The 25,784-nt window shown below is 36.4% G+C and overlaps 3 protein-coding genes across 4 annotated transcripts; 1 reads left to right on the forward strand and 2 right to left on the reverse strand.

Moving 5' to 3' along the window:
* Positions 1-10,516: 10,516 nt before the first annotated feature.
* On the forward strand, positions 10,517-14,692 carry LOC110772663 (TPX2 (targeting protein for Xklp2) protein family). Its single transcript, XM_021977117.2, has 9 exons — positions 10,517-10,939; positions 11,580-12,146; positions 12,235-12,606; positions 12,735-12,793; positions 12,918-12,989; positions 13,303-13,399; positions 13,505-13,582; positions 13,923-14,033; positions 14,198-14,692. Exons 1-9 carry the CDS (start codon positions 10,871-10,873, stop codon positions 14,399-14,401), a joined length of 1,629 nt encoding a protein of 542 aa, XP_021832809.2. The 5' UTR covers positions 10,517-10,870; the 3' UTR covers positions 14,402-14,692.
* Positions 14,693-15,185: 493 nt separating this feature from the next.
* Positions 15,186-19,782, reverse strand: ARR11 (response regulator 11). Its single transcript, XM_021977112.2, has 5 exons — positions 19,336-19,782; positions 17,799-17,951; positions 17,315-17,701; positions 17,058-17,134; positions 15,186-16,509 (listed from the first exon to the last, which is right to left on the reverse strand). Exons 1-5 carry the CDS (start codon positions 19,460-19,462, stop codon positions 15,403-15,405), a joined length of 1,851 nt encoding a protein of 616 aa, XP_021832804.2. The 5' UTR covers positions 19,463-19,782; the 3' UTR covers positions 15,186-15,402.
* Positions 19,783-22,765: 2,983 nt separating this feature from the next.
* On the reverse strand, positions 22,766-25,038 carry LOC110772672 (E3 ubiquitin-protein ligase AIRP2). Of its 2 annotated transcripts, none has more exons than XM_021977125.2 (5): positions 24,629-25,038; positions 24,034-24,196; positions 23,886-23,952; positions 23,516-23,669; positions 22,766-23,398 (listed from the first exon to the last, which is right to left on the reverse strand). In XM_021977125.2, the coding sequence occupies exons 1-5, from the start codon at positions 24,709-24,711 to the stop codon at positions 23,191-23,193; spliced, it is 675 nt and encodes a 224-aa protein (XP_021832817.2). In that variant the 5' UTR covers positions 24,712-25,038; the 3' UTR covers positions 22,766-23,190. The 2 variants fall into 2 exon arrangements, with proteins under 2 accessions (XP_021832817.2, XP_021832816.2); XM_021977124.2 differs by having other exon boundaries at positions 23,516-23,771; positions 24,629-25,037.
* Positions 25,039-25,784: the final 746 nt, after the last annotated feature.

A 25,784-nucleotide genomic window follows, 5' to 3' on the forward strand; every position in this document is an offset into this window, starting at 1 on the left:
TTTTTTAAAGCTTAAGGGGGAAGAAAATATCTCAATGACTTCATAGGAGTTGACGTTGCATTTTTTGGATTTATTTTCAATTTATTATAAATATTTTGAATTAAATAGAATAAAATATTATTAATAAAACCCAAAAACCACGTCGGCGTTAATAAATTAACGACGTTTTAAATTATAATAAACGACGTAATTTTTAAACAAACGTCGTTTAAAGTTAAAACCATGGCCATTTTTACACAGAAAACGACGTACAAACCATTTTCCACAACCTAAACGTGTATATGTAATTAATACACGTCGGTATATTACAAAAAACGACGTGTTAAATAATATACCATGACGCGAGAGATTAATTTATCGACTTATTATTTTGGAGCATACTACGACGGTACCTACAACACTACTGTCGTGTTTATTTACCACATCCTAAGTTCAAATTACCGTCGTATTTTTTCAATTTATACGTCTGCCTTCTCTGTAAACTGCCGTCTTATTTTTATAGCTTTTTAAAATTAATTAATTTTTCTTTTATTTTGGTAATATCTTTCTTAACACAAAACAAAATTTAATTCTCAATCCTCAACATCATTTTCATCTTAAAAGGCAAATCTCTTCGTGTTAAATATTGATCAATATTTACACAATATATGTACACAAATTTGGCAAATACATCGTGGTTTCTTTTCTGCCTTCACCCTCAGCTTGTTCAACTGTTTCTTCCTCTCATATGCAAGCTGGGCCCTCTCCTTCCTCTTGTTCTCAAGCTCCTGCACAGCCACAGATGAATATCTAATAATTTCAGAAAATCAAAATCAACAAAGTGTGAAAAGCTCACTCCTCGATTCCTGGTTACATTGTAGTCCCCTTTTCCACAGTGATCAACTTCAATCCTCCTGTGTAGCAGGGGGGAACCAGCCTTAGATCCTGTTGTGGGTTGTGCGTCTGCAAACCCATGCAGGTTCTAAAGCTGGTTCCACCCTTGCTACACAGGAGGATGTAGCAAACCCATGCTTGGTCTTGTGAGGAATCATTCTGCAAACCCATTTGCTTTCAGAAAGACAATTTCTTGTGAGGAATCATTCTGCAACCCTAATTGAAAACTGAGAGTTAAAAAACGCGTGAAAAAAATCATATTTAAACAAATTATATAAGTACAACGTCGGTTCTAATATACATAGCGACGTCATATTTTAATAATCAACGTCCGTTTAGATAAACAAGCGCCGTCATAACTACATCGGAAATCCAAAAGTCACTTGGCGAGTATTAAAAAGAGAACGACGTCGTTTTCAGAACCCCAAAGTAACCACGTCGGTTTATTAAAATACAGTCGTTCGGCAGTTGTGATAACTACGTCAGTTATGAATTATTTACCGTCGTTATAAATTTATAATACGACGGTTTGTAAACCCTTTTACGTCGCTTGGTAAAAACTATGACGTTGTTATGTGTGTACAACGTCATTTTAAAGAAACCAAGGTTTAGAAATGCGCTCTTCGTAAATCATCGACGGAAAACAATAAAACCGTCGTTAAATATGACATCTATACCCTAAACCCTAAACCCTAAACCCTAAACCATAAAATATAAACCATAAATTATATATATATTTTTTAAATAATTATAGAAAAGGATTTATGGTTTTAGGGCCTAATATATATTAACCATAAACCCTAAACCCCAAAAATAAACCTTCATCCCCCTAAACCCTAAACCCTAAACCCTAAACCATTAAAGTATAAGTGATGTTGTGACTCGTGAAAACATTTTTCTTTTTGGTGGTAATTTTAAATTTGTATAACTCAAACTTAATTTTTTAAAGCTTAAGGGGGAAGAAAATATCTCAATGACTTCATAGGAGTTGACGTTGCATTTTTTGGATTTATTTTCAATTTATTATGAATATTTGAATGAAATGGAATAAAATATTATGAATAAAACCCACAAACCACGTCGGCGTTAATAAATTAACGACGTTTTAAATTATTATAAACGACTTAATTTTAAAACAAAACGTCGTTTAAATTCTAAACCATGACCATTTTTGCACATAAAACGACGTACAAAATATTTTCCACGACCACAACTCTTAACTTCTCGCCGTCTAATATCAAAAAAACAACGTCGTCTATAGAACCAAGAGCGTCGTTTGAAAAACCTCTTACGTCGCTTTTTTAAAAACTGTGACGTTGTTATGTGTATACAATGTCTTTTTGAACAAACTACGGTTTTTCACAACATGAAAACCTCAACAAATTTACAGGGACGTTGATTTCAACAAAAACTTGCGAATTCTAACCAATTTTGTACAAAAACTTGTCTAATTCTAACAAAATTTGTACATTTTATAAAAATGTTTAAGTATGCTAAAATTCCTCTACTCCATATGAACACACACAAACTCTGCCCATTCTTTCCTAACTTCTTCAATGGCAGCTTGGGGGTATGGCGCTTGATCCTTTCCTTTGGCAAACTGCAGTCCATAAACAAAGATTAATCTCACAGACGACGCTATTATTCATTCACCGACATAGTATATATATTCAACGACGGTATTTTTAATTTACCGTCGTTGATAATATAAAAACCCACATAAAAATAAATCTGAAAATTTTCTTCTTACCATCTTCTCAAATTCCAGGGAAGTATCCTTTATGATGTCTCTCATAAAGCGCATGACATAATACCCGCATTCTACACTGCTTGGTTGCTTTGGAGTGCCGGGCAGAGTTTTCCAGAGAGGTGTTTTACGGCCTACTCTGCCTATGTGTGTATTATACATTTTTAGAGCAGAGTTCACAATGTTTTTCCCGTCCTCATCCACAAACCGATTTCCAGGCAGTGGATCCAGAAAATATACGGTTTCCTTCTTTGCTCTTACAATGATCAAGACCCAATGACGGCTGCACAAAATAAATATAAAGGTTAAATAGTGTTATATGCAGAGCATCATACAAACAAAATCCTGTTTTTTGTTTTGGAGACTAACCCTGAATTGTAAGGCATCAGGAAAATCTGTTCACCATCTGTTTTTTGAAGACGATTGGCTACGAGACGTGATCTTTCAGTTAATGAACCAGCGTCAGCACTAACTAGAGCAGGGTCTATAAAGCCAACCATATTCACCATATTTGCAGCTTTCAGATGATCAAACAGGCACCTAAATATATGAATTGAAACCATGAGTGTTTTTTTTTTTTAAACAAAAGGAGAGTGTCAAATGAATATTTGATAAGGACAAACCTCATATATATTGCAACGACAGTAGCCCCAATTTCTTCCATGCCAGCAAATTGGGTAATATCTTCATGCAAGACGAAGGTGTTACGATCTATGCCAAACACCTCCTTCTCAATCATAAAGCTCATAGCCTTCTCCTGAGGCTTTAGTGTCGATTCAACATAACTACAAAGGGATTGTAAAGAAGATGGCAACTCCAGCTTTGTATAATCTGGTACTTCAGTACTCTGTTTGAACAAATAAAGCAACATAAGTGACGTGGTAAATAAATAACAACGACGGTTTAAATAACAAAACGTCGTCTTAAAATGAGTTACACGACGGTAACAAAATACCGTCGTAATGAATACTTTATTACGTCGTTTAAATAAAACCGACGTCTAATTCAAATGCAAAATTCATAATTAATGAATTTACCTTTTCAATTTTCTTTTCTCCAACACTGGATTGCTGTTTTAATAAATAAAGAGATATATATATAAGAAAGATTGTACAATAATTTAAACATTCAATTAAAACAAACGATGGTTGAAAGAAAATATAGACGTCTGAAAATTGAAAAAGAAATGAAAAAGGCAAAGTTAAGAGAATTTACCTTTTCATCTTTCTTTTCTTCAATCTTTTCACGATCCCCAGATTTCTGTTATAAGAAATAAACTCAATATATATAAGACATAGTACAAAAAGGGCAAAAAAAAAAAGTAAAAAAATTAAATTAAACCGTCGTGGTAATAATAACAAACGACGGTGTTTAATAATTACAGACGTGTATATTTAATAACACGACGGTAAATAATAAACGTCGTGGTATTTCATATACTACGACGGTATCTAAGCTTGTACAACAATTTAAACATTCAATTAAATAATTGCAGACGTGTAACATTCATTAAACGTCGTGGTAATTCCTTTATTGAAAAAAAAAATTGAAAAAAGCAAAGTTATGAGAATTTACCTGTTCAACTATCTCAAGTATCTTTCCTTCTACTCTCTTTTCAACTTCCCCTGATTTCTGTTATAAGAAATAAAGAAATATATAAATGACATTGTAGAAAAATTAAAACAAATAAATAAACCGTCGTGGTAAACATTAACAGACGACGGTAAATATAAACAGAGAAACAGAAAATTCAAAGTTCAAAGACGTTACCATTTCCTCCTGCTGTTCCCCATTCTTGGCAGTATCCTCCTCAAATTGTAGGGCTCTAACATCAAGTGCCCCAGAACAGCTTGCTTTGTCAGACATTGGATTTTTGGGACTTTGCCCTTGGATTTGGGGCAATGTATTCAGTTTCAGCAGGCTTGGATCAAAATTGGGGATGATTTTTGAAAGCTGACTCAGCAAATTTTCCCTCTCAGCTTCTACCAATTGCTTCGTCCTAGCCTCCATCTTTAAACTCTCTTCCCTTGATCTAGCCTCCATTTTCAAAGTCTCTTCTTGAAGGACAAGTCTTACACTTTCCTTCAATTGATCAGCAAACCTAACCTTTTGTTGTCTAGGTAAGTTGAAGTATTGCTTAGGGGAAACCCCAGCCCCTACACCTCTAACTCTTCCTGGATGCTCGGGACCCAAAGCCATTGTCAAAACATCATTGGATCCTGACAGAGAAATTGTGCCTTCAGAGACTTGCTTTTGCAAATCATCCTAACAAAAAGACATAATAAAAAGTCAGAATAAGGAAACAAATGACGGTTATTTATAAAAAATAGACGTAATATAATATTTCACACGACTCAATAACATAACAATCGACGTAATATAATATTTAAGACGACGCTAACTAAATACCGACGTTATTAATATATTAACACGACGTCAATAATAATACACCGACGTCTTATGATATAATTACAAAAAACAGAGCATGGATTCCAGATTCAGACCTTTAACGTCGCCTTTTAAAATATTTCGACGTAGTAAAACTTTTCACACGACGGAAAAATATAACAGCAGACGTAATAAAATTTTTAAAACAGAGTGAGTAGGCTTACAATTAATTTTGCTTTCTCTGCAGTCTTTGGATCCGGGATGTTACCATGTTTGTCTTCTCTTGCTTTTTTCCATAAGGTAGATCGATCAATATCTACCCCAGGCATGATTTCCTTCAAGTCCTCCTTAAAACCAACATATCCTTTTCGAGACAATGGATGATTGTACTCGAGTTTCTCCCTCCTCTGTGATTGTTCTTCATGCACAGCCTCAAATTCTTTAGATAACCTTGAAGCTACAAAGGCATCCCATTGAGCTTTCTCTATGAATTTGTATGTTTCAGGGGGCTGCCTTAATCTATCCTGCTCCTTGATGAATGGAAGGATATGAAACCTCGTTAGTGTGGACTTGAAATCTTTCCATTTCTTGGCGGCAGAAGATAGCACCATTTGCTTGCCCCCTTTACCAACCACAAAAGCCATGTCAACGGCTTCCCAAATCTGCTCTTTTATATCCTTGGATATTTGAACCCATTTCTTGTCCACAAGTGGGACTCTGGAGCGTGCCAACACACCAATGTAGGACTGCATCTCATTATGTGCACGGCCATAAGGTTTCCCTTCTTCATTGTACTCAACAACAGGCTTGATTTTCTGAATTTTTCTCTGCACAACACGGGGCATTGTGCTCATACCTCGACCTGACTTTGCCTCCTTAGAAATAGTTGCCGTGCTGGCTGGTTCTGTCTCAGAAGATGAAACAAACTTCATCTTCTTCGAGGCCTTGGTTTGAGGATTTACAACTCTAAGCTCCTTCTTAAAGGATTCATTTTTTTTCAAACCAGACTCCTTACTTTGGGATTGAGAAACCATGGTTACAGACAAATTAAACCTGCAAGTGAAAATATATCAGTGAAATTAAGAAAAACCACGACGATTATTTATAAACTACGACGTATTATAATATTTCAAACGACGTAAGAACAAAACAAACGACGTAATAATAATTTTACACGACGGTAATTAATCACCGACGTGATAAAATATTACAACGACGTCAATAATAAACAACCGACGTCTTATGATATAATAAAAACAGAGTATTAAATATTACAACGACGTTAATAATAAACATTCGCCGTGGTATTGAAAATAAAACGACGTAAATATTAATATACCGTCGTCTATACCACAAAAACAAATTAGGAACAACGTAAAATATTTTCAGCAGAAAAATAATTAAAAAGATTTTCGAAACAAAAACCATTGTTCAGAGAAATCAAACATGCGATGAAAGCTTGGAAACTTAAAATGATATCCTTAAAAATCAAAAACAAAAAAAGGATATCATTTTAAAAAACAACGACGAACACTTTCACACGACGCTAGGGTGACTGACGAACCGTCGTGGTCTATAAATCTAACCACGTAAATAATAAGCCACCGTAGTCTTATTTAGTTGAAGTAAAAGAACCAGAGTAGTGTTCAAACTTGGAAACTTTTCGTCTTTGTCTGCAAATTTTATCAAACTTGGAAAGAAAAAATGTAAAAAGATTTAAAAAAACGAAAATGATATGCGCATGCAAAACAGGAACAAAAATCCTTCCAGAAATGCTTACCCTTTGCTTGCGATGAAAGCTTTCTTCTGGAGTTTGGTGTTTCAGTTCAGAGATGAAGACGAAGAGAAGATAAGCTTGAAAGTTTGAAACAGTTCTTGGAGAATGAAAAATGAGAAAAGCTTGAAAGTTTTTCTCGGGTTTGGAACCAATGCAAGTATGGGTCAGGAAGGCGAAAAGTTTAAAATAATAAAAAAAACCTTTTCATAACAACGACGCTATTAATAGTATGCGCCCTAGTATGATACATTATACGGCGCTATTGTTAACACTGCCCTATAATATTACTTTCAACGACGGTATGTTTTAATGAAACGACGTTTTGAAATCGAATTACACGACGCATGTTTCTTCAAAAAAGATGAATCGTCATTTTCCAATTTACCAAACGACCTTATATTCAATAATAACGACGTTAAAAATTAATACCACGTCGTTTTAATTACTCATACCGACGTGTAATTTTTTTAATTACACAATAAATTAATTTTCCAAAAAATTACAACGTCGTTTTTATATAGCGTCGTTGTTAAATAATTTATACGACCTTATTTTAAATTTAAACGACGTGTATGTTATATATAAACGTCGATATTTTAAAACACCGACGTGGTATATAAGATTTGTTTATAAATAATGGGTTTTCTGTCTTTCTGTCGTCTTCATTTTTCAATTAGGGTTTCAACTTTTTCTCAATTCTCTGGAGGCACATCACCTCTCTGTCTCATCTCGCTTTCATTTTTCAGTTTGGATGTTGATGTGTGGGCGCGTTTGTGTATCTGAAAGACACAAACACGCACACATCATCTAAAAAATTGTCTTTCTGCACAGAAGGAGAACAAGGTCTGCATCAGCCCTCTTTCTCAGCTCCTCCATGATGGGGTTCTCTGGGTTGATCTCCATGGTCTTCTTGCTCGACATGTACCCAGCCGCTCTGTTATCCCTCAAGGCCTGAGCCTTCATGATTCTTTCCATGTTGGCAGTCCAGCACGGTCAGACGGTCAGACACCACAACCTTCTCCACTCTGTCACCCAAAACATCCTTCACAACCTTGCAGAGTCCCTCAAACTTCTCCTTCAACTCTTCCTTCTTCTTTGCCTCGTCTTCACTCTCATCAAGCTTGAGACCTTCCTTGGCGGCTGAGACAAGCTTCTTGCCCTCAAACTCCTTGTGAGAGTAATTGGCACATCATCCACTTCTAAAACATTGCCTTTGTTCATTCTGGTTCGATTATGATGAGGAACAGAGTTCATTCTGGTAATGATAGACGAATAATTGCATAAAATTTGTACATCGTTAATTTAACAAACCGTCGTGGTTAGTACAATTATGCGACAGTAGAGTTATGGATACCGTCGTAGTATATTATAATTAAAAAGTCGATAAATTTATATTTACAGTCGTGGTAACTTAATTTAAAGCGGCGATTTTTTTTGTAATTAACCGTCGTAGATTCCTTTGAATTTATGCGTCGCTGACTAAGAAAATTGGGTCGTGTTTATTAATTAATTAACACGGCGTCTTATTTTTATATCGTCGTCTTTACTTTCTACAGCGGTGATTTCATAGATGCAGTCGTTGTTTTTAGGTTCAGATTTTAACTCTGAAAATACCTTTGTAATAAGACGACGCTTTTTTAATTTGGTGCGTCGTGGTTTCAAAATATCTATACGTGTGCCGTTTTTTAGGTGTTTAAAGTATGTTTCTACGACGGGTTTCTATTACCGTCGTCTTTTAAAAAACAACGACGGTTTTTTGATCTACCGTCGTTGTTTACTGGTCGTCTTTTGCCCTTTTTGTAGTAGTGAGAAGGCAATCAAGATTACGATGGTCCATTGTGCAAGATTTCTCGATCATCTTTCTTGAATCCGAGATCCTTTAATCAACCAAACCGCTATAGCTTGCTTGGTTGATCCAAGATTTCTTGAATTCTTGATCGTGAAGCTTTCAAGCATGAATGATAAGAGCCTTATATCTGAAACATATGCTTAACAGATCTATATTAATAGAAGAGTGAAAATAGACACATACTAGTAAACGTTGAACTCAGATTATTGAAAACATAGTTATGTGTCGTTTCAAAAATTAAGACTTTGTTAACATGCTTGGTTAAATTGCTTCTAGGTTCTAAAACATGCAACCTAAGCTCTGATACCACATGTAAACTAAATAGATTGCATATAGGAGAACACTACCTTGTTCTGTAGCCATTGGAATGATCGAAGCAGCAACTTGACACACACAGCACAGCTCCTCAATATCGATTTCTGTATACTCTCTCACAGATGGGGTATGAGTTCTCTAGAGTGGGTACTTCGATATGAGCAGGGACTATGTATTTATATGCATCAGTCGGAACTCCTTGCCCATCAAGGAGTCCTCAACCTCTCCTTATTGCATCAGAATTAGTAGTTCTAATCCACTATGAATTAGGAACCTTAGCAGTCTTGGACTTAAATTGAAACACTTCTCTCCAAGACTTACAAGTCCAGTTATAATTGAATTCCTTAGTCTCCACATAGCTTTGGAACTCTACGTTGATTAGCAGACCACTTGAGTGAGATTTTTAAGACATAAAAATCTTACACCCTTCTCTTGCTCACTAATTCCATTTCTCAAAGCCCAACAATATCATTTTCTCAACTTTTCCAGATCTCCCTTAGCCCCTACTTTCTCAATTATTGTCAATCGATCTTCATTCTTTGGAAGAGAAAGATGAAGATGAATGGACCCTCTTCATTCAAGTAACATAGAGAAACTTATGAGAACAACATAGGGGCGCAAGGCCGAATCCGCTCAAATGGCGTCAAACGAAGAGGGGAGAAGAGAAGGGTGAATTGGGCGGAGGTTGGATGGCGGCCTGAGCGGGTGTCACTGGGTTATTTTACGAGTAGGTTTTGTAGTATGGGTTGGGTTGTGAGGGAGCTGATTGCTATGAGGTGGGTTGGAGGGTAATTTGTGAATTGTAGCTGTGGGGAGGGAAAATTGGGGTGTGGCTAAGGTTCGAGTATTGGTGGGGTTGTTTGAACTTCTTCAATGCTAAAAATTTGATTGCTTTTTCGCATTAATATAAGAATTTGATTGCTTTCTAAAACTTGTTTGAAAAGTTTTTGCTTGTGCATTTTTTATTTAAGAACACCCCATAACATTTTGGCGGGCGCTGGTGTTGGGAGAAGAGTGGAGAGAGATGTTTTATTTTTACTTTAAATTTATATTTGTATTGTTTATTTTTTAAAGGAATTAATTTTTTAATAATTTGTTGACTGAATTGCCCCTCCACAACTAACAGAAGTTAAAAAATTTGACAGAAATTGAGGATTGTCATTGAATTGCTTCAAATTGAAACCACATGGACAAAATTAACCAAATTGAAGTGACAAAATGATAAAAGTAGCAAACTACAGGGACCAAAAGTGATTTTTTACCAATTAATTTTAAAAGAATGATTGTTATTTGGTATTTGGTATTGTGAATTATGGTACAAACAAAGGAACTTCATCCGCATTAGCTTATAATTAAAGTTCGAGGTTCTCACCCTAAGAATTTAAAAGTGTGTTCCAAAAATAAAATAAAATAAAAAGGTTCATGTACATTCTCAAATTAGCAAAAGCGAAACTAGACGTTGTAATTTTCCAACTAATGGGGCCCAATAGGCACGCAGTGCTTTCAAATGACCGTTGAGTTGTTGATCCAATTAAATGAATAAAAAAATTTCCTAGAAAAGATAGGTAGAGCCTGAGAGAGGGAGAGACATCTCCATCCAAGAAAATAAAGAAGGAAACTAAAACCCACGCTTTAAAGGCAAACAAAAAACCCACACTCTCACAAAAAAGCTTCCTTTTTTATGCACATTTTTTGCCACAAACCAAACATGGAATTGACTCAAGAAGGCGCCTTGCGTGAATTTTGATTCACAATTCAAATTTCTAGCCATATATTGGATGAAAATCTTGGAGGGATTTCATACGAAACGATAAAACAAGAGTGTCTGTGTCTGCGAGGAACACCAAGAAACGCTGAGACAGGGCTCAAGAGATACAGAGAGAGTGGAAGTATAAGTGGCATTGTTTTCAAATTCGAGAAAATGGGTGAATCAGCCTGTCTAATGAGATCGTTCTCTAGCCCTTCTAAGTGTTCCAGTGAAGTCAAAGAGGTTAGTCCTTGCAAAATTTCACGTCTTTGATTCTTTGGTCTTTAAAGTTTTGCAATTGATGGGTTTTTCATATTTTGTCGTAATCTTTAATGGGTCTTTATCCAATTGCTCTGTTTTTCTCGCCTTGTGGTTTGTTTGGCTGCTCAGAAATCGTGGGAAAATGATAATTTGGGGAAATGGATATTGGATAAAGATGGCTATTGTTCTGTTTGTTGTTTAGGGACCAAAGTGCGCGTAGTGTTATAGTTTAGGCGGTTCGTGGGTTTCCATTGGATGCCTTCGGTTCATGATTTCGTTCGGGTTGTTCCAAATCTTGCGTTATTGCTTCTCCTCGATGAGAGAGAGAGAGAGAGACAGAGAGACAGAGTGAGTGACAAAGCCTTTTAGACCTATGAAAAAAACAGTAATTTTTAACCAGTTTCGTTTCCTCTATTAAAGTTCTTTAGCTTCTCTAATCCTGCATCGCATTCTTTTGGATTTAGGCAGTGAGCTTCTTCATGGTGGATTAAATGTTATGGGTATCTCTTTGTTAAAATTCCGCAATTGTTTTTTCTTCTATGGATGTACTTGGATGGTTTCGTTTCCTTTTCACAAGTTTCTAGAATTCACTGAGGAAATTGAGATGTGATTTTAATTGCAGGGGGACCCCCTTCGTTGCCTAGGAGAATCAATCTCCTTCGGTAGGTATATGTCAGAACCTCTTGCTTGGGAGAAATGGTCAGCATTTTCCCACAATCGCTACTTAGAAGAAGTCGAAAAGTTTTCCAAACCTGGCTCTGTTGCTCAGAAGAAGGCTTATTTTGAAGCTCACTACAAGAGAAAAGCTGCTGAGAAAGCAGCAGCCTTGCTTGAGGTGACAAATGCAAGTGCCAGTAATGTCTCAGAGTCGGTAAATATGTACAAAAATTGTGACAGTTTCTCCAACATAGAGTCGGCGAATGGAGAGAGCCATATGGTTGTCGATAAACAACAGGAAAATTTTGTGCCAAATTCTGAGGTAGTAATATGCCCAGCTGATATGAGTGGCCCTAATCCAAATGTTGAAGGGAATCAATTGGATGTTTCCATGGTGGATGGAGCAGAAGCAGTGGTACAAGAAAGTGTTAATTTGGCGAATCCTGTTCAGGTTGAAATCTCAAACAAGTTTGAAAATGACAAAGACCAAGATGAGATTGTTGCCACCCAAGAAGAGAAGATTCCAAATAAGGTAAACTGTTGAATGTTGTCCTGTTTTTACTCTTTACATTGCAATTGCTTGATCATGTTTCCTCAGCACGCCAACTGTGATCTTCCAGGAAGCAGCTGGTGAGGAGAATCTAGCTTCAACGAACAAGAAAAGATTGATAAACTCTTCCCCAAGGTTATCCACTAAAGGTAGAGCATCCAAGGCCCCGATATCTCCTGCCAAACAAGCAACTCGTGTGCAAACCATAAAAGGGAAAAATGTCACTCAAAAGGGTAAGAAGTTTTCGTCAGACTTAGTTGACAAGAGGAGATTGACTGGAAAATCTCTCCATATGTCAATCCATTTCACTTCTCATGCTGGTGAAAGTGAAACCAGTAAAATAACTTCACCAGTTGTGGAGAAGACCAGAAATTCAAGAAGTTATACTACTATGTTTAATATCTCCATGAATAAGCCGGCTTCTCGACAAAGTACAGCTAGGGTATGCACTTTTCTTGCCATTGTTTTTTTTTAAAAAAAAATTCTTTATTCATCATATTCATGGGTCTATCTGTCTGCACTCTGCACAAACATGAAACATCTAACAAGAGTTTTATTTGCCAACCTCAGGCATCTGTTAATGGGGTATTAAAGCAGTCTTCAGCAGACCTATGGTCCATAGATAGAAGGTATCTTGCTTTCTACTTCACATGTCCACGCAATATCTCAGTCCATTACATACTCCCTTTCCATTGTGCTATTTCTAAATGCATTGAGTACTCTAATTCAAGCGATCAATTATATTGTTTGCAGGGAAAAAACATTACTTAATAAGTCAGTGGCTGGTGCAATCGCAGATGGGATATGGACATCCTCCTCAAAAGAGTAAGGACTTTGCTACTTACATGCCTATGAGTTTTTTTATTTACTTTATCTTGGCTCTGGGGTGCTTATCTAAATTGGTTTTGCTCTTTCTAAGTTTCACTTTTTTTTCCCCGAAACTAACATCTTTTGTTTTATTTGTTGTGGAATTAATTACTTAACAGGCTTAATTAATTCCTTTTATTCATATAATGTTCTAGATTGTATTCTGAATGGACCAAAGTAGTTAGTGTACTAGATGACAAAGGAACTGCCACCATTCTTATAACTTCGGATAATGGATTATTATGAATCTAAATAACTGATTATTTGGCAGCCAATTTTCTACTGCAAATGGAAGTAAACCACGACCCCCTATTGCATCATGTCCTTTTATCTTCAAGAGTCAAGAAAGAGCAGAAAAGCGTAAAGAGGCAAGAATCGATATTTTGTTTTAAGTTCCCTCCTTATCATGCCATGGTTCATTAAATATTTGTGGGTTTCTTTATTTTAAAAGCTGTCTTCTTTTGCGGTGCCAGTTCTTTCAGAGGCTGGAAGAGAAGAAAAATGCCAAGGAGGCTGAAAATAAGCAGCTGCAACTGAGATCTAATAAAAAGGTTAGTTTCTTCTAAAAAAATATTTTGGTTTTGACATAATAACTTTTCACTTACTATTTGCATGATGATTTATGCAACTTCGTAATGCCTCTCTTGGGTCTCGGTTAATTTATAAAGGTGAAAAATACAAAACAGAGTTCAGGAAGGGTGATAAATACAAATTAGTGTTCACAAATCAAATGATTGTGTTGATTGAAGGATTATTTACAGAAGTTGCCCTAGATGATTAGAGGATAGTACACTGGTGATGGGGCAATATGCTATGCTGTTCTCTTTTTATTTCCTTTGTCAAACCATTAAAAAGTTTACTTTTTAAAAATAAATAAAAAATCTGATGCAGGAAAAAGCTGTAGGGGATGTTAATAAACTGCGTCAGTGCACTGGCTTAAAAGCCAAACTAAACCAAGATCTGTCTTCAGGATCACAATTTCCAAGTAACCACTTGAACAAGGTATACACATTTTCTTTCAAAGTTTGTTTATGTAAGGTGCTTTCAACTGTACTTCGAAAGTTTCTACTGAAATTTTAGTGTGTGGAGCAATGTAGACTGCTACTACTACTCTCTGCTTAGTTAGTCTTATTTTATCCCCTAATAGAGGACATTTATTTTTGCAGATACCTCTGGCACAGCCTCGGTCACCAAAACTTGGAAGGCAGTCTACTCTCAGCAAGGCCCTGGACCCAAGCTCTAGGCCTGCAGTCAATTCTCACAGCTCCAACTTTGCCACAAAAAAATATAAAGTGAGCACAAATAGATCAGTACCTTCTCTTTCGAAGAAGAATGCTCATGAGAATTCTCCTCCCAATATCCAGAGTTGAGGGTGTCTAGCTTAGGAAAGTGCATGGAGATTGATTGACTCCAACGGTTACCACTCTCTAACCAAGAAGAAAGGAAAGGAAAATAAAAAATTACCGCCCAGAAGGGCCAGAACTACTATTTGTAAGCAGGGGGTGTATTTGTGAGGTCTGTCAATTAGAAATTTTGTAGGGCTTATCTTTCATTTTTATGTTTGCTTCTTTGTTCTTTTGGCGATTGTAAATAGCTTTTAACCGTACTGGTCATGATTAATATATAAAGATAGGATGATTGCATATTTTGGTTGTTCCACATGGACAGGACAGCTTCTTCTTCATACTTTTCTTTTTTAATTCTTTCTCCATATTTTTCCCATTTCATTTTTTTTTTCTTTTCCATTTGATAGTTTTCAGATTATCAATTTTCCTATAAAACAGAAATAAAAAGTCTTAGCACACTGAGTTTGTTTCTTATCCAGTTCTTACTTAACGTGGGATCATACAAAAGGATTGTACACATCATATTCTGAGCCAAGACTTGTCTCACAAGCATTTTTATCCCTAGAAGCCCTTATTGGGCTGAGCCAAATTCCACAAGAAGTTTGTCACCAGCTAAAAAACGATGTCCTTTAAAGTACTTGATTGTTTTGACAAAGTACAAAGACAATATGTTTGGCTCAGTTGTTAATTACAATTATGTCTGGTTTCATAACTTGTGAGGACCATGAGTTTCGTGCGCTTTTACAGCCATCAAAACATTCTGGCAGGCATTTTGCATATAGTTACAAGAAAGCTGATGCACATCAAATCCAGATAAAGAAGAAAACTTATTATGCTAGTGTTTGCCATCACTCCTATTATACACATTCCGATATTCAAATCCAAACTGGTCAGAGAGATAGTATCCAGATTCATTAAGTTGGGACACTCAAAACTATATTAGCTTACCAAACACAAAATAGCAGAGGATCATTCATCGTTGAGGATGTGCAAATGCAAAAGAGCAAGGCTGGAGCAGGAGCATGTCATGCTATGAACAGACCTTGATCTAGGACACAATATTCTGATGGGTCGCATGGATATTCAAATCTCAGTGCATCATACAGGTGAGCAGGAACTTCAGTAACATGAGTAGGATCAGTATACTCTGAGAACTCTATATTTTGAAGTTCAAGATTCATACCATAACAATCACCTTGATACCAGCAAATCTGAAACTCATCGTCCAAAGAAGCAAAAGGTGATGTACTTCCCAAGATTAGGTTCCTTTGGGCAGATTCCAAATCAGTACTCAGGTTGATGCCCTGATTTTTCATGTTTGATGTACTAGTGGAAATTGTCTCAGAAACTTGATGGTCTACCACACAGCTCTTGGTTTGACCAGGAAAAGAGTCTGTTGCACTTATTGTAGGACTTATTGTTGGACTTACACGGCTACCATGATGGTTTGTGTACTCCGAATACGAAGGCTTACTCTTACTGGAGCCAGTTACATCTCCCCCTGGGATTGAAGGTCTTGAGCTAATGGAAGGAATTGATTGTAGTTGATCAGCTTGGAAATGGTGGTGTGGACCAGGCAGTGGAGGCTTGCTGAAGCCATTGTTTAACTGAATAAGTGGCTTGGGCTCTTTTTCCAATTGAATTTGATTCCAAGAGTACGTCGCTGGGATGGTGGAATCAAATGCTGTAAAGTTTACTTCAGATTCCACTGATGCAAAAGAGTGATTGACGCACATCTGTGAACTCCTGATCTTCTGAGAATGGGGAACGTTTCCAACCAAACCTTTTTTGGTTTCTGTATAAGAACTACTGAAGTCCATTTGTGAACTCCTCGTCTTCTGAGAATCAGGAATATTGCCAGTCGTTCCTTTCTTAGGTTCTGCTACAGGCTCTGAATCAATCCCCTTTATATCTCCTTCATTGCTCTTTGGATCCGCATTCTGAGCAACTAAATTATTGCCAGAAAATCTGTAGCTTCCATGTGCAACATCATTTTGTTGGATGTTGATCGAGTTCTGAACGCTAAGAATTCCTTGAAGATCTTTTGAGGAATAATCAGAATGCTTTGTCCCACCAAAAGAAGATTTAATATCATTTTCTTTTTGCAGCCTACTCAAGTAGAGCCGGTACTTCTGCACATGAAAATTCTCAGTGAGAATATGCAAGCATATTATCTATTAAATTAATTAACCGTTAGTTTACATGCAAGACTGCATGTTCCATTATTTGGGTGATGGGAAAGTAGCTACATATAATTCATTCTATAAAATAACAGAAAATAAAATAAAGAAAGAAATCATAGTCCAAATGGATAAGATTAACGATCATTGTCCTTCCTCAAATATTTGGTGCAACTAGCTGTTCAAACCTTCAGGTGACATATCAGCATGAGTGATATCAGGAAAGAGAACCATAAACAGAAGACTGCTATTAAAAGAGCGACAATTTCTATTGATGAATGCTAGGGATTATTACAGTAACTTCTTCATATGCTGTCAAAAAATGTGACAAACCCGACTGAGACCAAACAAATGGGATAAATTATTGCACAAGGAAATTATCCATTGCAGGGTATTCTGGCTACCAAAGTACCATAATGAAAGTGCTGCAGTGCACAAATCCTACTAGATAGGAATTTCAGATCTTATCAGGAGAAAGAATTAAGAAGTGAGATATCTACCTGCAAGTGGCTAGCAACGTTTTCTCTCGTCAACCAAGGCACGTTCATCAGGTCAAGTATCTTCTTCGGACCAACTTCTGCCAAACAGACATTACACATCATCGCTCTGTAGAAACATAATAAAGTTGGTGGCTATATCATTGAAAAACAACACAAATGGGAAACAGACATTTGAGAAATAACATAAAATTTATTAAGATTTATAGTTAATGATGCTGATCCAAAAACCAAGCTTTATAAGAAACGAAGTTACTTACTGTCAAATCCAATCTGATGTACTGCTTTTACAAATTTCTGATGAAGGTCTACAGACCAAACAACTCTTGCTTTTTTTGTGGATGAACAATCAGAAAAGTCTTTGTCATCATATTTGTTATCAACATCCTTTCTTTTTCTCGATGAAGTGAGGTCTTCTGCACTAAAAAAGTATCCCTCATCATACTGATCTGATCCATTTCTTATCAGCTGAATACCTTCAATACTTTCGTGACTCTCAATGTCTCTGATCTCATGTATCTTCTTTCTGAATACATGCTGCCATATATTACGCAGTTCTTTCATTCTTATTGGCTTAAGAAGATAATCACATGCTCCGTGCTGAACACCTTTCATTACCCTACTTGTTTCTCCATCAACAGACATCACTGCACAGGTACAAAAAATATGATTTGTCAGGAACTAAATGGTAAAGGAAAATTTTCAATTGAAGACGAAGCTTATGTCAGATGGCAGAGTACTGACTAATAACAGGAAGATCCATCTCAAGTCCAACATGCTCGAGAAGTTTAAAACCATCCATGTCAGGCATGTTCACATCACTGACTACAATGTCATATCCATCTTTCTTTTCACGAAGCAAGTTTAAAGCCTCTCTTGCTAAACCACATGTAGTCACTGAAACACAGAGAAGGGGAAAGAAAAAACTAGTCAGAATTGATGAAAATTTGATGATATCATCATAGACTGGGTTGGAAAGTTGAATATATAGTCAGACTGGCCAAAGTCATCCTGTATACTAATCAGACAAAAATAAAATCCTGTAAGACTGACAGAAATCCTTTTTTAAATGAGTGGGACTAAGAACTTGAAAAGTAAAATCAGTTGTCCAGCATTTTAAATGGAAGCCTTCTCTATCTTGCTCAGATCATTTAAAAGAAAGCATACATGAGAATATCCCAAACATAATCAAAGGAACTATTGTAAAGCTATGTGTCTTGAGCAGTGACTGTAAGAGTACTTCAGTTTCCTGTGAAATACTTCGAAAATTCGATTGAACAAAGATGATAGAGCATACAAGAATGTAAGAATATTAAAACGCAGTCTTTAAATCAACATGACAAGACCAGGAATATAATATAATAGACATAGGTAATGATGAAGGTCATAATAGACAAAGGGTAAATGTTGCTAGAAAAAAGCCTTTCATGGACATAGTTGAAACAAGGATATAAAGGAAAATGTGCTAAAGGAGGCTTGAAATCAGAAATCCAAGAATGAATGCAGGATTTGGGGAGTAATTAATTGTGCCCATTTGTCCATACAACTCATCTGGATAACAATTATACAAGTACACTACCAGAGGTACCAAAGAATGCTGAACACTCCAGTTATCCGAAATCGACCAACTTTAAGCATTTATATTGGATAGAGAAATCAATGTTCAAAACTCGATTAAACTAGCTAATAAAGGAAACACCTTGTGCCTAATTGCACTGCTATCACATTATCATTATCCTACTGCAAAGCAGCCTGTAGAAGGGCCAAAGCAGCAGGTTGATGAAGGGAAATACAATCAAATGCTCTTCTCAACTAAACCCTGATCATTTCTGATAATCAATTTAATTAAAAGGAAACTGCCAACTAAGTTTTTGCTTCTAGAAAAAGATAATAATAATCATCGGTTTCAAGAAACCCATATGGAGTAATTCACAAAAGCATCATCAGCCAGCCTTAGACAATTAGACCAACTTCTAAGTTCTACCCCATTTTCTCTGTTATGCAAGGAATATTGCCTTAATACCTTCACATAAAGCATGAATCTTGAATTCCATATACAGAGAGTTAAGTCCCTAGATGAACATTTAACTAAGCTCCCATTACCCTTGTTGTCCAAATTAACCCATAACTCAAAAAACCCATCTCTGAAAATCACCAAAACAATCAGAGAAACCAACCAAACATAAGAAATAATTCAGAAAACAGAGAGAGAGAAAGACTAAAGCTTTAAATTATGATTGAAACAGAGGAACAGTGACAAAGTGAGATAGCGTAAAATAACCATCATAGGAGCACTTCTTGAGCATCTTCTCTAAGATCTTAAGCCAAGTTGGATCATCATCGACGACGAGAACTCGGAGGCCAGCCGGAAACGAATCGTTTCGAGGAGAAGAGAAGCTACTCTCCATTAGGAAAAAGTTAAAGATGGAAGAGTTAAGATTGAAGTGGAGGGGGTAGAGTGGGACTTACAGCTCAAATGAGACTATATAGCTTAGGAGTGTCTCCAAATTTAAAAAAATGGCTTTCTTTGGATTTTATGGGAAGCTTTTTAGAGAGAGAGAGAGAGAGAGAGAACCAACGAATATTTGGCGCCGGATATCTAACGGTCCCCGTGGTTCATGTTAGGCTTTAATCGCATTTGCATTTTGCTAAACCAAAAAAAAAAAAGGGGAAATTGTATGGGGGGTATGATTAGGAAGAAGAAAAAGCCACACAATTTTTACCTTTGGTGTTGAAAAAGAATATGGGAAAGTGAAACAAAATGGTAACTTCGAGAAATTGGGTTTAGAATCTTAAAGAGGTAGAATCTAAAGGTGGGGGTCGGGGTGGGGTTTGTGATTTGTGAAAGAATGTTTGAATGAATAAGGCATCTTATAAATGATATACAGGTAGCTTAATTCAGCAATTTCAATTAGACACAAAGTTTGATTTAACCATATTACTATTTCTCAAGTTTTTTTCTTTATCTAAAGCGATATTCTATATTAGTTGAAGATCAAACTCGGGTGTAAAATGATGGATGATGAACTATGCTAACCAGAAAGACAAAATAACACTTCAATGTTGCAGCCCCTGCTTTGTTGGGTTAAAGATGTATTGTTTATTCTTGTAGTCCTTGAGAGGAAGATGAAACAATTTGAAGTTCATGTTGGATAAACAATAAAGAAGGGTTTGAGGGAACGTGGAATGCATTTGAGAGACAAAGCAGAAAAAAAAAACAAAAAAAAACAGTCGTTTGAACCAGATTTGTAGTGGTTGGACAAAGCCAGGAATATCTGGACTTGAAGACAGCTGAAATCCAATTGGTCCCAAACTCACAAAATTTGACCTTTTATTATCTTCAACCAATGCTTTGTAAGGCATGCATGATCTCAAGACCAGTCTCGTAACACATTATCCAAATCCTTCAATGAAAGTGGAAGCATGAAGAACCCTTTTCATTTACTTGTTTAATAATGCCATTGCCCAGCAAGAAAAAAAAACATATAGTTTAAAGCATCTTTATGTACTTACGGTAAAGTTGCACTCAATATTTTAGGCAAATGCATGGCACATTGTGAGAAGCAAAACACAACAGAGAATTTTTAAGAATGCTTATCCAATAAGAGAAGGACAAAACATCCTTGTTGGTTTACATTGACAACATTAATCAGCTGTTCAGCCAAAAAGAAAAAAAAAGACATCAGCAATCAAATGACACAGTGTGTTCTGTCTCCATGTAATTAGTGCGTGCATATCAGTCTTTGATTTTTGTCATCTTTTAAACATGAAATTGAAGTGGAATTAGAGAGATTCCAAAACAACATTAAGTTTTGTATTAGAAAGGAACTGAGGTGCTTGATGCTAATCTGGAAGGAACATTAACTTTTTAACAAAGAATTAATCCTTAAACTGCTTTCTAATTACTCCAATAGCAAGCAGGGCCTCTGGAAAGATGACATGCACTCAGTGACATAAGGGTCCATGCGTAAAAAATTTAAAATTAATAATAATAATAATTTTTACAAAGTTAGCAGATTTCTTGAAATATTTATGAGTTGAGAATAAGCCATTGGAAGGATGAGTGAGATAGGCTGGCTAATCAATCATCATCGTTAATTGAGGCCACGATACCCCTAAGCAGAAAAAGATCGGAGCTAGGAAGGATAGTGGCATCTTTTTTGAAACTCCATTTAAATTAAAAGAATTATTTTATTTGCTGCTAATGATCACTTAATTAAGTTTCTTGACCAGCAAACTCAGCAAGAACAAGTTTGCTTGGAGCACTTTGTGCTGCACAAGATGCTAAGAGTTTTCCATGTGGTGTGAGTGAGCCTCATTAGTGACAAAAAAACCTTACTTGTAACGGGGACAACATTATTTTGTTATCCCTGGTCAATAACACAATAATACGTGGAAAAGTTATCCTACATGTCATTGTGTTATTGACCGTAGATAGCAAAAAGTGTTATCCTCATTGCATAAGAGTTTCTCTCCATTAGTGGCTGAGCCATTAACCCTCAATGTTTTTTTTAATCCTTCAACTCTCACAGGAAAAACTTTGGGGGGTTTAAAGGCTTAAAGGCATACTTTAGGAGAGTGGGGTAGAAAAGGATTTTGAGAAATAAAAACTCAATGGCTCTAAAAGGAAATGCCCACTTAGAAATTCTTTATCTCCAAAGACAATAATTTACTTAAAAAGAGGGTGGGCATGATTGGTGACTAACAAATTAGCAGGATGAACTCCATGCAACTTCTCATAAGTGGAGTGCCTTTTTATTTGTTTATTTAAAAGTTAGAATATGGCTCTGCCCTTATGCTCTCCTATGATGCTTCCCCTGTTCTTACCTGTTTATTCTTTTTTTTTTTAATTAACTTTTTTAATTATTATTTTTTATAGTTTTGTTTTACACTATCTCTTTTTTAACTGTTACAATGATGGTGATGATCAATCACTGACCCCAAGTTTTATCATGAATTATGAATTATATTTCTTATTTTTGTTTTGCCCATTAAAATGCACATAGATATTATGAGATTGTAATGCTGCCGCCCTAGCAACATGCATGCACTGATGATAATGGACCAAGTTGGCAACTTGGCAATTTCCCTGTTCGTTTCTGAAATGATTTAGGACATTGGAATTTGGAACCTACTTTGCTCTTGTATTTAACAGGTAAATACACAATTATACTACTGATTTTTCTGTTTAATCTTTTTTTCCTTTTTTGGTAATTTTGTGGGACAAAATATTGTGACATTATTGCACGTCAATAAGTATGCAGGTTGCTTAACGATGCAGTCAAGATAATTTAAGCCCTCCAGTGAAGTTAGGCAGCCGGATTTAACATGAAAGCATACTAGTTTGCTTCCTGTGGAGGGGAGGATATGTGTTTGTTCATCATCACAAGGTAGGCACAAAGCTCACCCACCTCTTTGAGCATTTGGCTATCCTCAGGGTTTATGGGACCTGCCTTTCCTACATTTACCGATTCTCGGCAGTGGTGATTTCAAGGGCTGGATTGGAGCACAATCAAGCTCAGGATTGTTTTCAGACTACAGTTTTCCTAAGGCCACAGTTTCATACCAATGTGAAAACTATTATCCTCTCTCTTCACAATGTTGGAAGATTTCCCATGTTCGAATCTCCCCTCCTCCATCAATGAAAAGAAAGACAAGAATTAAGGATATGATAGCTTTTTTACTATAAACAGATTCCAGACAGTAAAAAGTGTTGGATATTGTAAGTTTTCTCATTAAGTTGTAACATATCATGGAGTAATGGCCAGAAACCATTAGTACTAGGAAATTACTTGCCTTCCATTCCAACACTCAGGTTCCAAAAAGCTGAGATGAATGCCAGGCATACCGGTTATACATATCAATCCTAGTATTTTCAGTGCTGTTGCCAGACTTGAAGGTGCCTTTGTCACTGGAGGCTGGCAAGCTACTCCTTGATGTAACTCAAGAATCTCCAAAGCTACCTTCTCATCGCCTGAAAACAGGCATTCGGTATTTCAGTTTACTATATACAGCTACCATGAAACACCTGCTCAACCTGCCATGGTAGTTTACATTGAACTTCCCTATTTTAGACTATATACAGTAGGGCATTCAGCATTTTGTGTAGCTTGCAACTTCATTCTTCCTCTGTAGGTCAGAGCATGTAATCATATACCACAACATGTGTTGCAGGCACAACTACAGGTAGATTTTCAATATAAAGATAGAAACGTCTTAGGTTCTCCTTGGCAAGGGTAACTGTATCAATCACATCACTGTTGCTAGTGAGAACCCACAAATCTCTAGAGCTGACTCTCTTTAGGCTGTCACGGCAAAAAGGGCAGGATTGTGATCGTGCATTCCTGCAATTCAATTCAAGTACATTACAGAACAAATATTTTTCACAGGTTATCCCCAGTATGTAAAATGCTTTCCAATTTTCTGAAACAAGAACAAGTGAAAAGGGCAATTGATGGTACCAATTATGGAAGCAGGTGATGCACATGGAATGCCCACAATTGGGCAACACCATCCTTGTACAGTTTTCCATGCATATTCCACATTCATCATCTCTATCTTGATCTTTATCTGACAGCTTCCTCCAGCCTTCCATCTTCTTTCGGCTCAAAACATCTGTGCATCGGCTTTTCTTATTATTGTAATTATTATTATTATTATTATCTTCCAGTTCGTTAAACTCGCCTTCAAGTTGTCTAAGATAAGGGTATATTACAGCTGCAATGATTTCCAGCAGAATGCACTCAGATGTCAAAACAAATTTTTTATTTTTTATTTTCCAAGAAGGGCTATGTATTTAATAAGAAGCTAATTAACTAGAGAATAGCATACCATAAAACTCCCTTAAAGTGACCTTCTGTTCTTTGGAGGACATTGAAGGCATTCCATCCATATAAACCTGCACAATTATGTAAAGCTTAATTTGGAATCTTAGGCAACAAAAAATAAGTAAAAAAGCATAAAAGAAAGGAGAGCCCACCTTGTATACAAGTATGTGGAGAAGGCCTAAATAATTGGGGAGTATATCGGTGCAACTACAATCCATCCATTCAATGAAGTACAGGAAAATGGGGGCAAAGGGGCTATAAGACAATCTCATTTGGATGCAGTTCCCACCATAATCTTTGGGAAGAGCAGCTGCCCTGCAAAAACCCATCTCAAAAACTAATGAAAAAAGGATCTTTTTTTTTTTTTGCCAAACAAAGATCAAAATGTATTTGAACCTGAGGAATTAAGCCTATATAACAACAAAAGTTCACACGACAATTATCAGGGAGAAACAAGAGCAGTCTATGACACGAAAATGGGGATTTTCTTTTTCCAGAGAAGCAAGTAAATTGGCAATTTGGCACAAACAACCAACTTTACCTTCCCTCTTAAATGAGAAATACCACCCAACAACCACAATTGAGTTAAATTAACACCACAACAAACTACCCAGAAGAGGAAAACAAACAACTAACGCAAATGCATATGAATTCCATAGTTTTTGACTGATCAACAATAAAGAACCGAACTTGATCATAAAAATATACAACCAAAAATAGATTTTTTTGAAGGAAAAAATGACTCACAAGCTATTGGCATGTTGTATGTCAGCTTCAAGAGCTTTGATAGATTCTCCATAAGAAGATTTGCTGGCCTGTGCTTGCCACATATGTTCTTTCTACCTTTTGAGTTAGGAAGGAGAAAACAGAAGGAATAGAAAGACAAAAGCGGAAAGAGGGTGAGGGATAAGATGAAAAGAGTGACCTTTTTGGGTGGGAGTTGGTTTGGTTTTGTTTTTGTTGATGAATGTTTGGGGTGGGAGACATTAGATGGTGGGTTTAAAAAAGGAGAGAGAGAGAGAGAGAGAGAGAGAGAGAGAGAGAGAGAGAGAGCCAAGCCTTGCTTAGTGTTCAAACCTTTCACACTTAAGGAAAGAAAGGGATGCCTTCTCTTTCTCATGTTGCCTTCATTATTTTATCAACTGCAGTTTGGGCTCCCTGCCCTCCCTTCCCTCCAAAGACCAACTCTTACTCTTGATAATAATTGATACTTTGGAAGGAAATTATTAAAAATAAATTTGTTGGGTCCTACCAGTTCGATTAAAAAAACAAAATAAAAGAATAAAAAATAAATATATTAGTAAAAGTATTTGGGCCGTTAGTAGCCCAAATGACCGAAACCCCATTGTTTATTTGCTTTGTTCTGCACATTTGGGCCATACCACGTCACCATTTTCCAACAAATATGACTTCCCATATGGGGTGTAGTAGTAAATAACCATAACATGCTAGAGCATCCGTTAATTCTGGCCGTTGATGTTTCAAAGGTTATTTGTGCTGTGCACAACACAACCATAATAAATTGAAAGATATTTTGGTTAGTAGTAATGTATCCCACGTGGGCGACTGATGCTAACATTGCTTTGCTGTGATGGAATTGGCTATTGCTGGAAGAAGAGCAACTTCGACATGACCGATTGATTGCTATATGTCTAGCGTGTAGGGCCAGGAGAGTTCAAGGAACCAACTTTACTATTAGTGAAATGAATAACGACAAGTGAACAAGGTTTGACGTAGTGGACCCTCAGAATGGACTTCAGCCCATAATTTACTTTCTACTCTCTGTCCATCCTTCACAATCAAGATCTGAGCCCAATAGAGCTTCTGCTTTGATGGGCCCCGTGAATCTGCAACTGCAAAAGTACACAATAAATATTTCATTAATACATCCATCTACCTTTTT

This window comes from Prunus avium, chromosome 1 (assembly GCF_965620075.1).
Source record: "Prunus avium chromosome 1, drPruAviu1.hap1.1, whole genome shotgun sequence".
Classification (NCBI taxonomy): Eukaryota; Viridiplantae; Streptophyta; class Magnoliopsida; order Rosales; family Rosaceae; genus Prunus; species Prunus avium.

What these genes read in the sequence shown, in the direction of transcription:
- LOC110772663 (XM_021977117.2), top strand. Translation starts at nt 10,871, where the DNA reads ATGGGTGAATCAGCCTGTCTAATGAGATCGTTCTCTAGCCCTTCTAAG. An exon ending in AAGAGAAGATTCCAAATAAG is followed by an intron (nt 12,147 to 12,234) that starts GTAAACTGTTGA and finishes GTGATCTTCCAG; the next exon opens with GAAGCAGCTGGTGAGGAGAA. An exon ending in AACTGAGATCTAATAAAAAG is followed by an intron (nt 13,583 to 13,922) that starts GTTAGTTTCTTC and finishes AATCTGATGCAG; the next exon opens with GAAAAAGCTGTAGGGGATGT.
- ARR11 (XM_021977112.2), bottom strand. Translation starts at nt 19,462, where the DNA reads ATGGAGAGTAGCTTCTCTTCTCCTCGAAACGATTCGTTTCCGGCTGGC. An exon ending in CAAGAAGTGCTCCTATGATG is followed by an intron (nt 17,952 to 19,335) that starts GTTATTTTACGC and finishes TCTGTGTTTCAG; the next exon opens with TGACTACATGTGGTTTAGCA. An exon ending in ACGTTGCTAGCCACTTGCAG is followed by an intron (nt 16,510 to 17,057) that starts GTAGATATCTCA and finishes TTTCATGTGCAG; the next exon opens with AAGTACCGGCTCTACTTGAG.
- LOC110772672 (XM_021977124.2), bottom strand. Translation starts at nt 24,711, where the DNA reads ATGTGGCAAGCACAGGCCAGCAAATCTTCTTATGGAGAATCTATCAAA. An exon ending in TCCACATACTTGTATACAAG is followed by an intron (nt 23,953 to 24,033) that starts GTGGGCTCTCCT and finishes ATAATTGTGCAG; the next exon opens with GTTTATATGGATGGAATGCC. An exon ending in CACTTTAAGGGAGTTTTATG is followed by an intron (nt 23,772 to 23,885) that starts GTATGCTATTCT and finishes AAATCATTGCAG; the next exon opens with CTGTAATATACCCTTATCTT.